This window comes from Bacillus rossius, chromosome 14, assembly GCF_032445375.1.
Source record: "Bacillus rossius redtenbacheri isolate Brsri chromosome 14, Brsri_v3, whole genome shotgun sequence".
Lineage (NCBI taxonomy): Eukaryota > Metazoa > Arthropoda > Insecta > Phasmatodea > Bacillidae > Bacillus > Bacillus rossius.
Window position 1 is genome coordinate 9,288,217 of NC_086341.1, and position 13,683 is coordinate 9,301,899.

Consider the following 13,683-nt stretch of genomic DNA (forward strand, 5'->3'; position numbering starts at 1 on the left):
AAATATTGTAATGGTAAATTTTTTTATTAATTTTAATATGAAATTTGTTTGAGTGATGAATAAGAAATTAATTAAAGATTTGGTCGCTAAGGAAGGGGGGGGGGGGGGGTGTTTGAACGCCTAACCCCCCCCCCCCCCCGGCTACACCCCTGCATAAGTACATACTAAAAAATATTCCAGTTTAATTAATTTTTTTAAATAAAGACTGTATAAAAGTAATAACACAAAATCTTGTGTTTCACAAACCAAAACTGACCTAAAAAAATAAAATATTGTGATTTACTGTGATACAGGTTCGAATGCAGGCAAGTTCAAACTTTTTTTCAAATCTAGTACAGTAAAACCTCCATTAACGAATATTCTATTTAACGAAAAACCCCATACAACGAAATAAAATTTTGGTCCCGCCAAACCGCCATAAGATCAATGCTGTTTTAACCTCTAAATACCGAATTTTATTTGTTCCGAAATAGTGAAATTCCCTTTACAACGAACTGCCGCTATTGAAAAACACGCAAAAATAAACATCTCCTACAAGACATCCACTAATTTTTTTGCATTCACTGCTTAAAAATACGTGCGTATAACCTTAAAATAATAAGCAACATCGCGGAAGGCAATAAATAAACAAAGCATCATGGATAACACACGTCGTGTATACATGCCACACTTTGTTCAAAATGGCGGGTACATTTAGCGCTAGTGGCGGAAACCTCTCGTACCATCTCTCTGGCAAGACGAACAACTAGTGTATTTTGCGTTTCTATGGTTAAAGATGCACACACGCAAATATTTTTAACTATGGTGTAGTACAATTTCCGTTTTTTCAGTTTTCACTGTTGTTTATTTATTTCCACACGTAGTTACGGAAATCAACACGTTACTACTGTAAAATGAATTCTAATCCTAAAAAGCGGCGACAGATTAACGTTAAAATAAAATTAGAAATTTTAAACGCAGTTGATGAAAGTGGAAAAAAAAATTGATATAGCTAAACGTTTCGACATCCCGGCGTCTACACTTTCGACCATATTATCCAACCGGGAACAGATCGAAAACAACGCTTCTCTGGTAGGGACAAATCGAAAACGTGTGAAAGTATGTAAAAATGATGATTTGGACAAGATACTTTTTGACTTGTTAATGGAGGCTAGGGCATCAAACATCAACAAAGACATGCCAGGAAGCACTGGGGATGGGAATTGATAATTTCCAAGCATCAAATGGTTGGCCATTAAACAAGTGTATTCTATGTACTTTTTCATGTTTAATTCCTCATTATCGTATTAAACAGTCAGAAAGACAGTTCTAGCCATTTATGTGAAGCTTTATGGTGACTAGAAATATATTGTGCGAAACCTCCATTTAACAAACCCCTTTACAACAAACACTACAAATTTTGGTCCCTTGAGATTTGTTAAATAGAGGTTTCACTGTATGTACTTTTCTTCTCACCTAAGTTGGTATGAAATAATTTTTCCTTACGGACGCCCTGCCCGGCGGAGATCACCGCATGATTTTTTTTTTAAACAATTTAGTAAGTTATTTTGACAATGCAATGCTCGAACTTAAATATCACACCACACACGCATACATTCCACAGTTTTTAAAAATAATTACGCTTAATAAAAGATATTGGAGTTACTATAATATTATTATATTCAAGAAAAATGTACTAGGTTTGTACTAGACCACAAAAAAAGTTATAAAAGTACTAGATCTAATACGAAAGTACTCCAGGTCGGCTGGACAGTAGCGATGAGACAAGAGCTAGAGACGCGAGTGAGGAAATTGCCCACTCGGAAAATGTTCTGAACACACGTGACTACAATTTTAAAGGGAAAATTTGCCCCTTTTTCCAATGCCAACATAGATTTACATAATTAAAGATAGGTTGATACACTAAGATAATACAGTCAAACCTCAATACTACAAACCTGAAGGGAGTATAATTTCGTCACTTTACAATAACAAGATTTGTTATGTCCAAACTATTACAAAATATATAAAAAGGATAAAAATATTTAATCCCAATGTGCACAGAAAACAATAAAACGACTGAAGCTCTAACAAGACAATCTACAAAATTTTTGATGAAATTACCAAAATTTCTATTTTTTTTTTAAATTTACTTCTTTTACAGCATTCATTTAGTATTTATAAGATTTAAAATATTTTTTTCGCTGAAAAAAAAAAAACCATGAGTGAATATTTGTTAAAATAAGACTTTTCAACTACAAGGTGTCTACAATACCTGATGAAATAATTAGAAGTTCATTCAATAACATTTTCTATGAATTTTTTTTTTAATAATCACAAGTTAATATTTCTAATTTACATTTTTCTTAATAAGATTAAAATTAAATTTAATAAAGAATAAATACACGTACTAATTCCAGGAACGTGCCAATGTCCGTTTCAGGGATGATTTCCATGTTGTGATTCAAGAGAAGAGTTTCAGAATATTTATATTTGATATAAGACTATTAAAATGAAGTCAGCTGTCAAAAAAAAAAAAAATGCAAGACAGCAGAAGGCTGCTGGAAATTAAAATGTTTCAGACTTCCAGCTGGTTACAATAATTCATTCATGACTTTCAACGACTTGTGTGACCAGTATAGACACCCTGGATTGCACAAAAAATCGAAACAAAAATATATTATTTTGACAGTTGCGTTGGAAATTCAAATTTTTTTATTTGAAACAGATTTGAACTTAAAAAAAAAAAAAACTCAATGTTGGCTTAGAATGAAAAACTCTGATCTCAACTATATGCCACAAAAAAAGGGAGATAAAAACAAATGTTCGTTTTGGAGAGGGGATAAAAAAAACATGTTAGGCAACCGTGGTCAGTCAGAAAAATAACCCGTAATTTATGAAGTTTGTAATTTATCAGAAGGGACAAGATTATATTGTGAATCGCAATAGAGCCGAATAGCACTGAAAAGCACGGCAATGTACCAAATTAACGCCAAAATGGACCACAAAGAACTTTTTAAAAAATTAATTTGGCCGTAAACTTAACAAAAAATGAAATCTCGCCTGCTTTTAATCGGATATGAGCCGAGCCGAAAGAGGGAGCTGAATTGTTGCCCCTTGGATGGGCAGCCCTTCAGGATTTTTCTGGCAATGGTTTGTCTGTACAGCGACTGGAAGGGCAGCCCATCCAATTTCTGAAAACATGTTTCTTTAAGTGTTTAATAATCCCTCAAAACTTGCCCCTTGGAAGGGCAGCCCATCAGGATTTTTCTTACAGTGGTGTTTTTTTAAAGGTTGTCTGAATTGTTGCCCCTTGGATGGACAGCCCATCAGGATTTTTCTGACAGTGTTGTTTTTGAAAGGTTGTCTGAATTGTTGCCCCTTGGAAGGGCAGCCCATGAGAATTTTTCTTACAGTAGTGTTTTTTAAAGGTTGTCTGGATTTTTGCCCCTTGGATGGGCAGCCCTTCAGGATTTTTCTGACAGTGGTTAGTTTAGTTTAGTTTAGTTTAGCTTAGCTTAGCTTAGGTTAGGTTAGGTCACATTACAAACTAACCACTGTCAGAAAAAACCTGACAGGCTGCCCTTCCAAGGGGCAACAATTGAGTCGCCCCGGGCCGACTGACCCGAGGAAGCAGTCCGTGTCGTGGATCCACTGCTTGATGAAGTGCGAGGCTATGGACTCTGCGGGCGACGCCACGGCCGTCTGCAGCTTGTCGAGCGTGTCGAACAGCAGCTGGGGGTTGTAGTAGAGCGCGGCTATGACCACCTGCAGGCACATGGTGCGCAGCTCCGAGGTCTTCACCTCCCGCGTCAGCCGCTGCAGCGCCAGCTCCACGAACGAGGGGATGCACTGCGCCCCGGCCGGGGGGACAAACACACACACACCCTTCTTACACCGTGGCGCTCACGCACGACGTTACTGGTTACACTGCACCTCATACTGCAATAACGGCCAAACTGCGCCAGGGGGACAAACACACACACACACCCTCCTCACACCGTGGCGCTCACGCACAACGTTAGGGATCGTCCATTATTCACGCGTCAGGCTCAATAAGGGGAGGACGGGGGGTCGGGAAAAATCACGAAATATCACAAGGGGGGGAGGGGGTGGTGGTGTAGAGAGAGATATCACGTGTATTTATTTTTTTCGCCCGATTTCTACTAAACCGAAAAGCGACGCGTGACCCTTGACTCGTCGTAGCCGGGCAGCGATATCCCCGCCCGCCGCAACACGAACCACCCGGCTCGGCTTGCCAGTCGCCAGTTAAGACTGTGATTTTGGTGCCAATATACATGCATAAATCACATATAAGCCTTTCCTTTATTATTTTTATGCCGGCGAGAATAAACCTGCAACCTTAATGCGTGTCTGGAAATTTTTTATCACTGTCCTTAATTTTCCAGAATTCAATTAGATTATACCTACAGTGAAACCCCTTATTTACACTTTTCAGGGGAACAGAGACAAAAAGTGTAAATACCAGGAAAGTGTAAATTGAGGGAAACATTTTTAAAATGTAACATACCTGGTTTAATGCACTCCTTTTACTTCAGTAGTCAGAGACATCAAAAAAAGACACAGTGAATTAAATATCTTTAAAAAAATCCTTCATTAGGCCTATGTAAACAAAAAATAAATTTACAACATATAACTTATAAAATTGTGTGAATACAACATTGAAGCAATGTGTGCCATGATAAAATGTTACCATAAAAATGTTTGGTAGGCTTATGTGCAAAAACTTTCAAGCCTAACTTAGGTCTACATATTTCTTTGTAAAATAATCAGAAATCTTGGTTTGCTTGCATCTTTGAGTGTTCATGCACATGATCTGCTTCTCTAAAGTATAAAAATTATCAAAAACACCATCACAGTTTTCACCAGCAGATACTCCAATGTAGTCTCGCAGAGTTTGAAGAGCAGCAAGAGCATCTTTACTCGTGGGTGTTGTCACTTCTTCATCATCATCATCATCTTCATCAGTATCCTGTTGAGAAGTACTGACATGGCTTTCTACAATATCTTCTATACATTGCACTTCCGAAGTGATCACCTGACTGTCCACATCCACGTAATCTTGAAATAATTTCTCCTGCAACACCCTCTCATGTCCTTCAACATCTTCAATGTCACTGTAATCATCTTCACTGAGAGTGTAAGCCTTTTCTGGGAACACAAATCCAGCTTTTGCAAAGCAGTTTTGAATTGTTGATGTTTTCACTTCTTTCCAGGCTCTTGCACTAAAATGCAATGCAGTCAGCAGATTTATCTTCATCAAAGAAGGGTCTTTTCCAACATCAAGCATTGTTACTGCCCTTGAAACTAGGTATCTGCGGTACAAAAACTTGAATGCCTGAATGATACCCAAGTCAAGGGGCTGTAGCTCACTCGTGCAGTTTGCTGGGAAGAAGACAATATCAGTGTTGCGAAGCTGGATGGTTGCTTAGTGAGCAGAGCACTGATCTATGAAAAGAATAACTTTCCTATTTTGCAAAGCCATTTTTGAATCAAATGCATGCAACTGGCTCTGAAACAAAGCATTGGTCATCCAGGCTTTGGTGTTTGCTTTGTATTTTGTTGGGAGTGACTTGATGTTTTTAAAACACAGAGGTTTCCTCACTTTGCCAATGACATAAAGGGGGAATTTTTCACTTCCATCTGCATTGGTAAGCAATAACACAGTAATCCGTTGTTTGCTGAGCTTACCTCCGTGACACGTTTCCCCTTTAAAACTAAAGGTTTTTTCTGGTAGAACATTGAAAAACAACCCTGTTTCGTCAGCATTGAAAACATTTTTCGGGTCGAACCCAGCAATTTTTTCCTGTAGGTTTTCCTTCCAATGTTCCACAGTCTCCACATCCACACTTTTGCTTTCGCCACAAACCACCTTGTAAACAATATTGTGACGCTGCTTAAACCGATCAATCCATCCATTGGAAGCTGAGAAATCTTGAATTCCCAGCCTAGAGGCAATAACACGTGCTTTTTCTCTCAGTATTGTACCATTTATTGGTAAATTTGCGGCACGTGCACCAGAAAACCACTCAAGAAGAATATCTTCCAGCTGTTTGAATTTCGAGTCCTTCACATATTTACGTTTTTTAGCACTTGGCCCACATTGCGCGGCATTTGCAGTGATGGTTTCTCGGCTTTTGATGATGGTGTTAAGAGTACTCACAGGGATTGAAAGTTCTTTTGCAAGGTCCACACGTGATCCAACATATTCGTCGAATTTGGCAATTATTTTAATTTTATCGGCAACAGTAATAGTTTTTCGTTGTTTCACTTTCTCCATTTTCTCACAGATATTTATAACGTCAAAGATTTAACGATGTGTCAAATACATTTACCGCTAAAGCCAATGATACTATCAGCGCTCGTAGCGGAAAGTTGTGGAAATAAGAAGTATTGTGAATAGTGCAAGGTTACTTGCACTGTTCACGACGCGAACGCATTCACATAGGCAGCTTTTGATGTATCTTTCTTCTATGGCGGCCATGTTTCGATGTTTGTAAACACTGAACGAGACGTTAATAACGGGAATGAAGAAACTTTTCCGACGTAACAAGCGTGAAAACGACATATACCGCCTTATGGAAAATAAATTGGGCCAAAAACAAAGGAGGTAAATAACGGGAAAACGTAAATACCGTTAACGTAAATACGGGGTTTCACTGTATATTTAAAGATAATATTCTGAAATTTTTAAAAATATTTTGTACCAAAATAATACACGTGATTTATTTGGGTTGGGGGGGGAGGAGGGGGAGGGTACAAGTCTAAAACCTCACCACAAATCACTAGGAGGGAGGGAGGGAGGGAGGGAGGGGGGGGGGGGGGGGTTTAAAAGTTTGCTAAAAAAAAACATCACGTGATTAATGGACGACCCCTTACTGGTTACACAGCACGTCACGAGGTACTGCAATAACGGCCAAAAAAGAGAAGAAGATGAATGCGCTATCACAGGCCTGCCGATTTTGGCGTATGGTTGTTTTGTTTAGAAGATTTTTTTTTTTAGTGTTCCGAGTCCAGAATTCCAGTTACAAACCAGTGTCAGCTCTGCGCTAACACACATGAAACAATTGTTTTATTTAGAAGATTTTTTTTTTAGTGTTCCGAGTCCAGAATTCCAGTTACAAACCAGTGTCAGCTCTGCGTTAACACACATGAAACGATTGTTTTATTTAGAAGATTTTTTTTTTAGTGTTCCGAGTCCAGAATTCCAGTTACAAACCAGTGTCAGCTCTGCGCTAACACACATGAAACGATTGTTTTATTTAGAAGATTTTTTTTTTAGTGTTCCGAGTCCAGAATTCCAGTTACAAACCAGTGTCAGCTCTGCGCTAACACACACAAAACAATTGTTTTATTTACATTTTTTTTTTTTGTGTTCTGAGTCCAGAATTTCAGTTACAAACCAGTGTCAGCTCTGCGCTAACACACATGAAACGATTGTTTTATTTAGAAGATTTTTTTTTTTTTAGTGTTCCGAGTCCAGAATTCCAGTTACAAACCGGTGTCAGCTCTGCGCTAACACACGTATAACAGGCCAAAATCAGGAGGATGTCGCAAGTTCAAATCGTATACAGCACGGAAAAATCCCCAGGGGACGGCCACGTGTTCCAGAGAGAGAGAGAGAGAGAGAGAGGAAAGGATGGCAACCAGGTACGCATACTTGCCTGGTCTATGTGGCCTTTGCACTGCAGAATGATGACTTCCAGCAGCTTGGCCGCGTGGCACTCGGGGTCTTCGCCCGCGTCCCCCGTCAGAACCTGCGGCAACGACACGCCCAATCACCACACTCTCTGCGGTGCGCTCCGTTCCTCGAGGCATCGCCAGGGACCAGATTATATGTGGTGGATCGCGATAACCCGATAACCCGAAAAACCTTGTCAAACACAGAAATTCAAGTTTAACACACTACTAAGCACCAAAATGCAACTAAAACCATTTTGTGTAACTTTTCCAATACCTATGAACATCTTAAGAAAGGATTTTCACAATAAGTGTCGTCTGTTTCAATGACACAAACTATAGTGCAATTTTTGTACCAAACATTGTGTGTTATAGAGTTATGTGAAATGTGTATATATTTTTTAAAAGAACTATGATTGTGATGTATGTATTTTTGTGTGTATAAAGTAGTTTAAGAAGAAGAAGAAAATAACTCAATCATTGTAAATTCTGATTTATGTCTTAATCCTTTCACTCCGGTGAAGTGGGAGGGTTGGCCTGACCTAGGACACAGGAACTATGACAAATCCGCATTTTCAATCAAAACTTAAGTCTAACCATCAAATACCTAACATTTTGCAGTACACCCATCCCTCACTTAAGCACAACTAATGAGTTCCCAAAAATTGTCCGTGTTATCTGAAATCGCGTATGTATTTTGAAACATTGGTTTCCATAAATAGCAAGGCTAATTTACTTAACGTGTTCCAAAATGTGTAGGAAAATATCCTTTACATAATATATGTGCGTAGAATAACCCTCAACGATAAATGTGTCGCACCATTTATCTTTATAAGCCTACCATTGAATACTTTGTATGACAATACGACGCAGCGTCAGGGAGATAGTTATCTTCAGTCGTTTGGTTTACTTGCCCGCCCGGGTGTGAACCTTCAACTCACGTCGCGCACCTTTCAGCAAACTTTCCATACCATTCTTTACTGGCAGTGAAACCGATATCACTGTCTCGATATTTACATGTTCATTTTTGAAAAGTTAAAATGCTTCTTTGTGTATCACCGCTTGGTTCACATCAATCCTGCCATGCCCGGGATTTTTTTCCATTGCATCATTCATTTAACCTTTGCCATGTGAATCATCTGTTCACTTCTGTTCCGGGTATCTAATGTCAAATATATTCCCGCTAGTACAACCAACAGCATCAGATTTATATAAACCTTTGATAGAGCCCTTATTTTGTACGATTGTGCACACAGTTGACGTGCTTAAAACTAAAGGGCAAACAACGTAAGCGTGGCCTTCATGACATTCTGCACGCCGTAATACTCTTCCTAGTTTTGTCTCAAATACTTTAACACGATGCATTACCCTCTCGCTTGAAAGCCAATGGTTCCACGTGATTCTAACTGCATGTGCTTGCGCACGTACAGTTACCGGCAGATGAATGGGCAGAGGTTGCTTATGTTTGTACGAGTTCCCTGCGACTGGCTAGACGGAAGTTCGTCACGACCCGATCTGCGGCCGGGAGACAACAGCGCGGCACAGCGGCATACGCGCGGAAGCAAAAAAAAATATTTAGTCCTTGACATTCAATAACCGCAACTGAACTTGCCATAGCTGATGTTTGTACAACAGCCGATAGCGTAGTCAGACCTGCCCACACATTTCCCCCCACCTTGTATGGCTAAATGTATGCCACGGTACATCTGTTGTTTACAGAAGATGAAACAGACTTCGTGGAGCGATGCTGTTAACTGTGAACACGGTGAAATAAAATATGGCTAATTACTCAAGGCAAAGTCATGTTTTCACCTGAAACACGAACACTTAAAAATTGTGCAACAATTAACTAAAGTCTCAACAATGTCAATAGTTACACCAGGTCATGTGCTAAGCCAATGTAAGAATTTGAAATGCTATCAAACAAAAATATAAATTTCCTATTTTGATGTGAAACTTTATATTCGTACAGGCCAAGTGGTGAAATAAAGGACATTATATGCAAGTACTTACTGTTACATTTTGTCTTCCCTTAGTTCACCAACTCACTCAGATTTCCGTCATTCAAGATCGCCTTCAGACCCAACTGAACCGACCTCACTACAAGTAAATCACAAGCCACGAGACTCACTGCTTTGCACATGTTGAACATTGCGAGGACATAGTTCTCGTTGGAGAGGAACGCCGGCGTGTCCACTGTGACGTAGTTGTGAAGAGCCGGCATCATGTCGGTGAAGTAGTCATACCCTCCTTTCTGGAACACCTGAGAACATTGCATTTTTAGAGTTATTTTTATTTGGAACATACCTATCAACATAACTAACGAGAGAGGGAGGAAGTGAGGAGGAAGAGGAGGAGGAAGAGAGGAGGAGGAGGAGGAGGAGGAGGAGGAGGAGGAGGAGGAGGAGGAGGAGGAGGAGGAGGAGGAGGAGGAGGAGGAGGAGGAGGAGGAGGAGGAGGAGGAGGAGGAGGAGGAGGAGGAGGAGGAGGAGGAGGCACTGAGGACATTAGAAGAGGCAAATGTGAGATGAAATAGTGAGATAAGACTGAATTCCAAGATGGAAGAGAGAACAGCCTCGAGAAATATCAACAGTCCAAAGCAACACCCACCATGTTTCCAACTTGAATCTCCAGGTGTACCCTGCCAGGTCACCTACATGGGAGAAAGAGGAGGAGGAGGAAGAGAGGAAAGGAGGACTGAGAGGAGGAGGAAGAGAGGAAAACAGGACTAAGAGAGGAGGAGGAGGAAGAGAAAGTAAGAGAGAGGGAGTAAGAAATAGGAAAGGAGGACTAAGAGAGGAGGAAGAGAGAGAAAGAGAGAGGGAGTAAGAGAGGGGGAGTAAAAGAGAGGGGGAGTAAGAGAGGGGGTGTTTTGTATAGAGACGTACGAGACTGTAAAATCCATATAAAACGAAACAATTAATAACGATTCACTCGCGAACAACTCGATTGGCAGCAAGCGTGCATGATAACACAACTTACCGCCATGATGGTCCAACAACAACAACTGTTGCTTCGTTGCCGGAAGCTGCAGGGCTACCTGCCTTGGCAGGCAGCCAACTTGAAAAACTTGGCGCTGCTAGCAAGCAGCACGGGAAGTTAAAAATTCAACTGTTTCAAACACTATACACTAAATTACACACAATATTTACAAGTCCAAACAGGGGGAGTAATAGAGGAGGAAGAGAGGAGGAAGACAAAGAAGTGAACAAGCGGGAAGAGAAAGAAGTATAAGTTGTGGTGCTATGAAGAGTAATAAATTGGGGTTATATGAGGAGTAGGTGGGGGGATGGGTTGTAGCAGTAGGATGATCAGCGGGGGAGGAACGAGAAACACACACATGCCAGCCACGCACCTGGTAGATGAGCTCCAGCACCTTCCACATGTCCGGGGAGACGGTCTTGCTGGTGAGCTCGTAGACCAGGGACAGGGCCTCCTCGTAGAACTCGACCACGCTCTGGGAGAAGATGTGGCCCACCACCTGCAGCACCGTCGGCTGGAGCTGCGCCATCACCTCGGGCTGGTCCTCCATCACCGTCAGCAGGGTCTCGATGGTCGTGAGCAGCCCCATGGCCGTGATGGCCTTCTCGTCAGAGCCCTCGTCCGTGTCCAGCACCTGGCTGAACGTCGACGCCTGCGCAACCGTCAATGCACTCTCGTCTCCTTCGGATACACAACTCCACCAGGGGCGCGACCAGGGGGGGGGGGGGGGGGGGGGACTAGAAAACTGCTGTGTACCACAACGCCGAAATAACAACTGAATGAATTTGTGTGTGTGTCTTAAATGTACCTAAACGACGAAATACTACAATCAAACCTAACCTTACCTAACCTAACCTAGCGTAATGTAACCTAACCTAACCTAGTCTATCCTAGCCTAGCCTTAGCACCGAATCTTTAATAATTTCTTATTCATCACTCAAACAAAATTTCATATTAAAATTAATACAATTTTTACCATTACAATATTTAAATTTAAGTACCGAAAACTGCTAAAATATGTAGCACTATTTTACACCTTAAAATCCAAATTTTCTCGGGGGAGGACCCCCGGACCCTCACGCTCTTAAATACAGGAGGAGGGGGGAGGGGGGGGGCAATGCTTCTTTAACACCCCCCATACACAAATCCTGGCTACGCCACTGAACTCAACCACAGGCTAACCATGGATTCAGATCTTTCACGCATTAAATTTACTTGAAACAAGAATTTACTAACCTATTTTTATGTTACGTATGTTATTGCACTGAGAGTTTTTAGTAATTGTCGGTTATAACGGAACAATAACATCAAACAAACCGTCTCCACTATGTAATGATTTTACATGCATAACATAAGAAATTTTTAAATGTTCATTTTTTAAGACTAACGAGCCTCCAATTTTGACACTCAAGCCAATGCCTGAAAAATTAACAACACGCCAACCAGAGCTCAACCTTTTGACCGTATTTTTACTTCCGCCAAACTCTATTTAAAAACATTTTTCAAGCAAAAGTTGTAAATAATTTTGTAGATTAGATTCAACATTAAAACCGTTTCTACTGAATCATCTAAAGTTTATAAATAAAAAAAAATACTTTTTTCCCTTCTATTTAGCTCTAACGTAAATGTATAGATATGCTGAGGAAGTCTATGCACTCTGGAACAGTTATTTTCTCCTGCCTTTGAAGACTACACCGGTGTTACTAGTTCACTGAACTAATGGGCGAATGTTCGAATTTTTTGATTTCACTGATGTGAACAACACAAAGTGAATTCTAGTGCTGAAACATACACATAATGCGTAGGAAAAATTTTCAAGATACTTATTCCTAGGGGCCGGAAAAATTCGCAATTTGCGATAGATGCGATTTTTTTGCGAATTTTGAGGTTAGATGCGATTTTTTTACTAATTGTTGTTATAAATGCTATATTTGCGAAATCGCGGTAAAATTGCCATTATCGGGCGAAAAACCACTATAGAATGCAACAAAATGGCTTGAACACACATTCCTCAAAGTATTTTTTTTGAAAATAGCCACCATAACACAATTACCGTAAACAATAGCTTCTGACAAGGCTTGTTGAAGGAATAAAATCCGAATCCTAACCTTTATTTATAAAACATTCCTTAACCAAATATCACGCATGATAGTATAGAATAAGTAATTTTGTAAATTTATTCTTTACGATTTACTCAAGATACCGTTGAATGTTGTTTAGAAAAGAATGTTCACACTACTTATCGACGCAGTTATTTTGTTTTGTTAGATCACATCACGTTCGCCTACGTTCGCCATTGCATCGTGTGTTGCCTGTTCATGAAGAGTATCTAACCTAACAAAACAAAATTTCCCGGGAAGCGCATCACGGAAACCAACAACCTAGAAAATATCTAGGTCGTTGACGGGATCGTAGTGAACTTGCAAAGATAAAAATGAAAATATTTTAAATGCTGAAAACTACTACAAATATTTTAGTACGCGGTTTTTTACATTCGTTGATAATCACTTTAGTCTTCAAATTTTTTTTCTGATCAATATTTTACATAGGGACAAATCATACATTTTGTGGTGCACGTTTAGCGTACTGAAGTTGGTCAACTCGAATCGTCAGTTTGTTTCCATCTGAAATTACTAGTGGTCAAACGTTTGTTTACAAATACCGTTTAATGATTTTGGTTTGTGTTAAAATTCGTCATAATGGGTATAAACACTATTACAACTTCTTGTATTGTTATGTAACTTTAATATCTTATGCAAATTTCTCAAAAATAGATGCTAATTTCTGGAAAATAGATGCTAATTTTCAACATCATAAATGCTAATTATGTAATAAATAGATGCTAATTTTTCCAGGCCCTACTTATTCCTAACTTTTAAGAATAAAATAACCAACATTGTTTAGGACAATGGATATGGTTATAAACATCTCACAAGTGACATTTATCCCACATAAATAGACCTAATTTTTCTGTAAATAAAAAATTATAAGAGAGGTGAAGTTACAGTCAGAAAAACATAC

At 39.7% G+C, this 13,683-nt stretch overlaps 1 protein-coding gene across 1 annotated transcript in view; it reads right to left on the reverse strand.

Moving 5' to 3' along the window:
- The window catches only part of LOC134539112 (importin-7), a 46,248-nt gene that overhangs the window by 15,683 nt on the left and 16,882 nt on the right, over positions 1-13,683 (reverse strand). Inside the window, exons 11-14 of the mRNA XM_063380850.1 lie at positions 11,036-11,314; positions 9,812-9,943; positions 7,665-7,757; positions 3,605-3,831 (exon numbers count right to left, since the gene is read on the reverse strand). Of these exons, the coding sequence (XP_063236920.1) occupies positions 3,605-3,831; positions 7,665-7,757; positions 9,812-9,943; positions 11,036-11,314 (731 nt within the window). The remainder of the gene's footprint in view (positions 1-3,604; positions 3,832-7,664; positions 7,758-9,811; positions 9,944-11,035; positions 11,315-13,683) is intronic.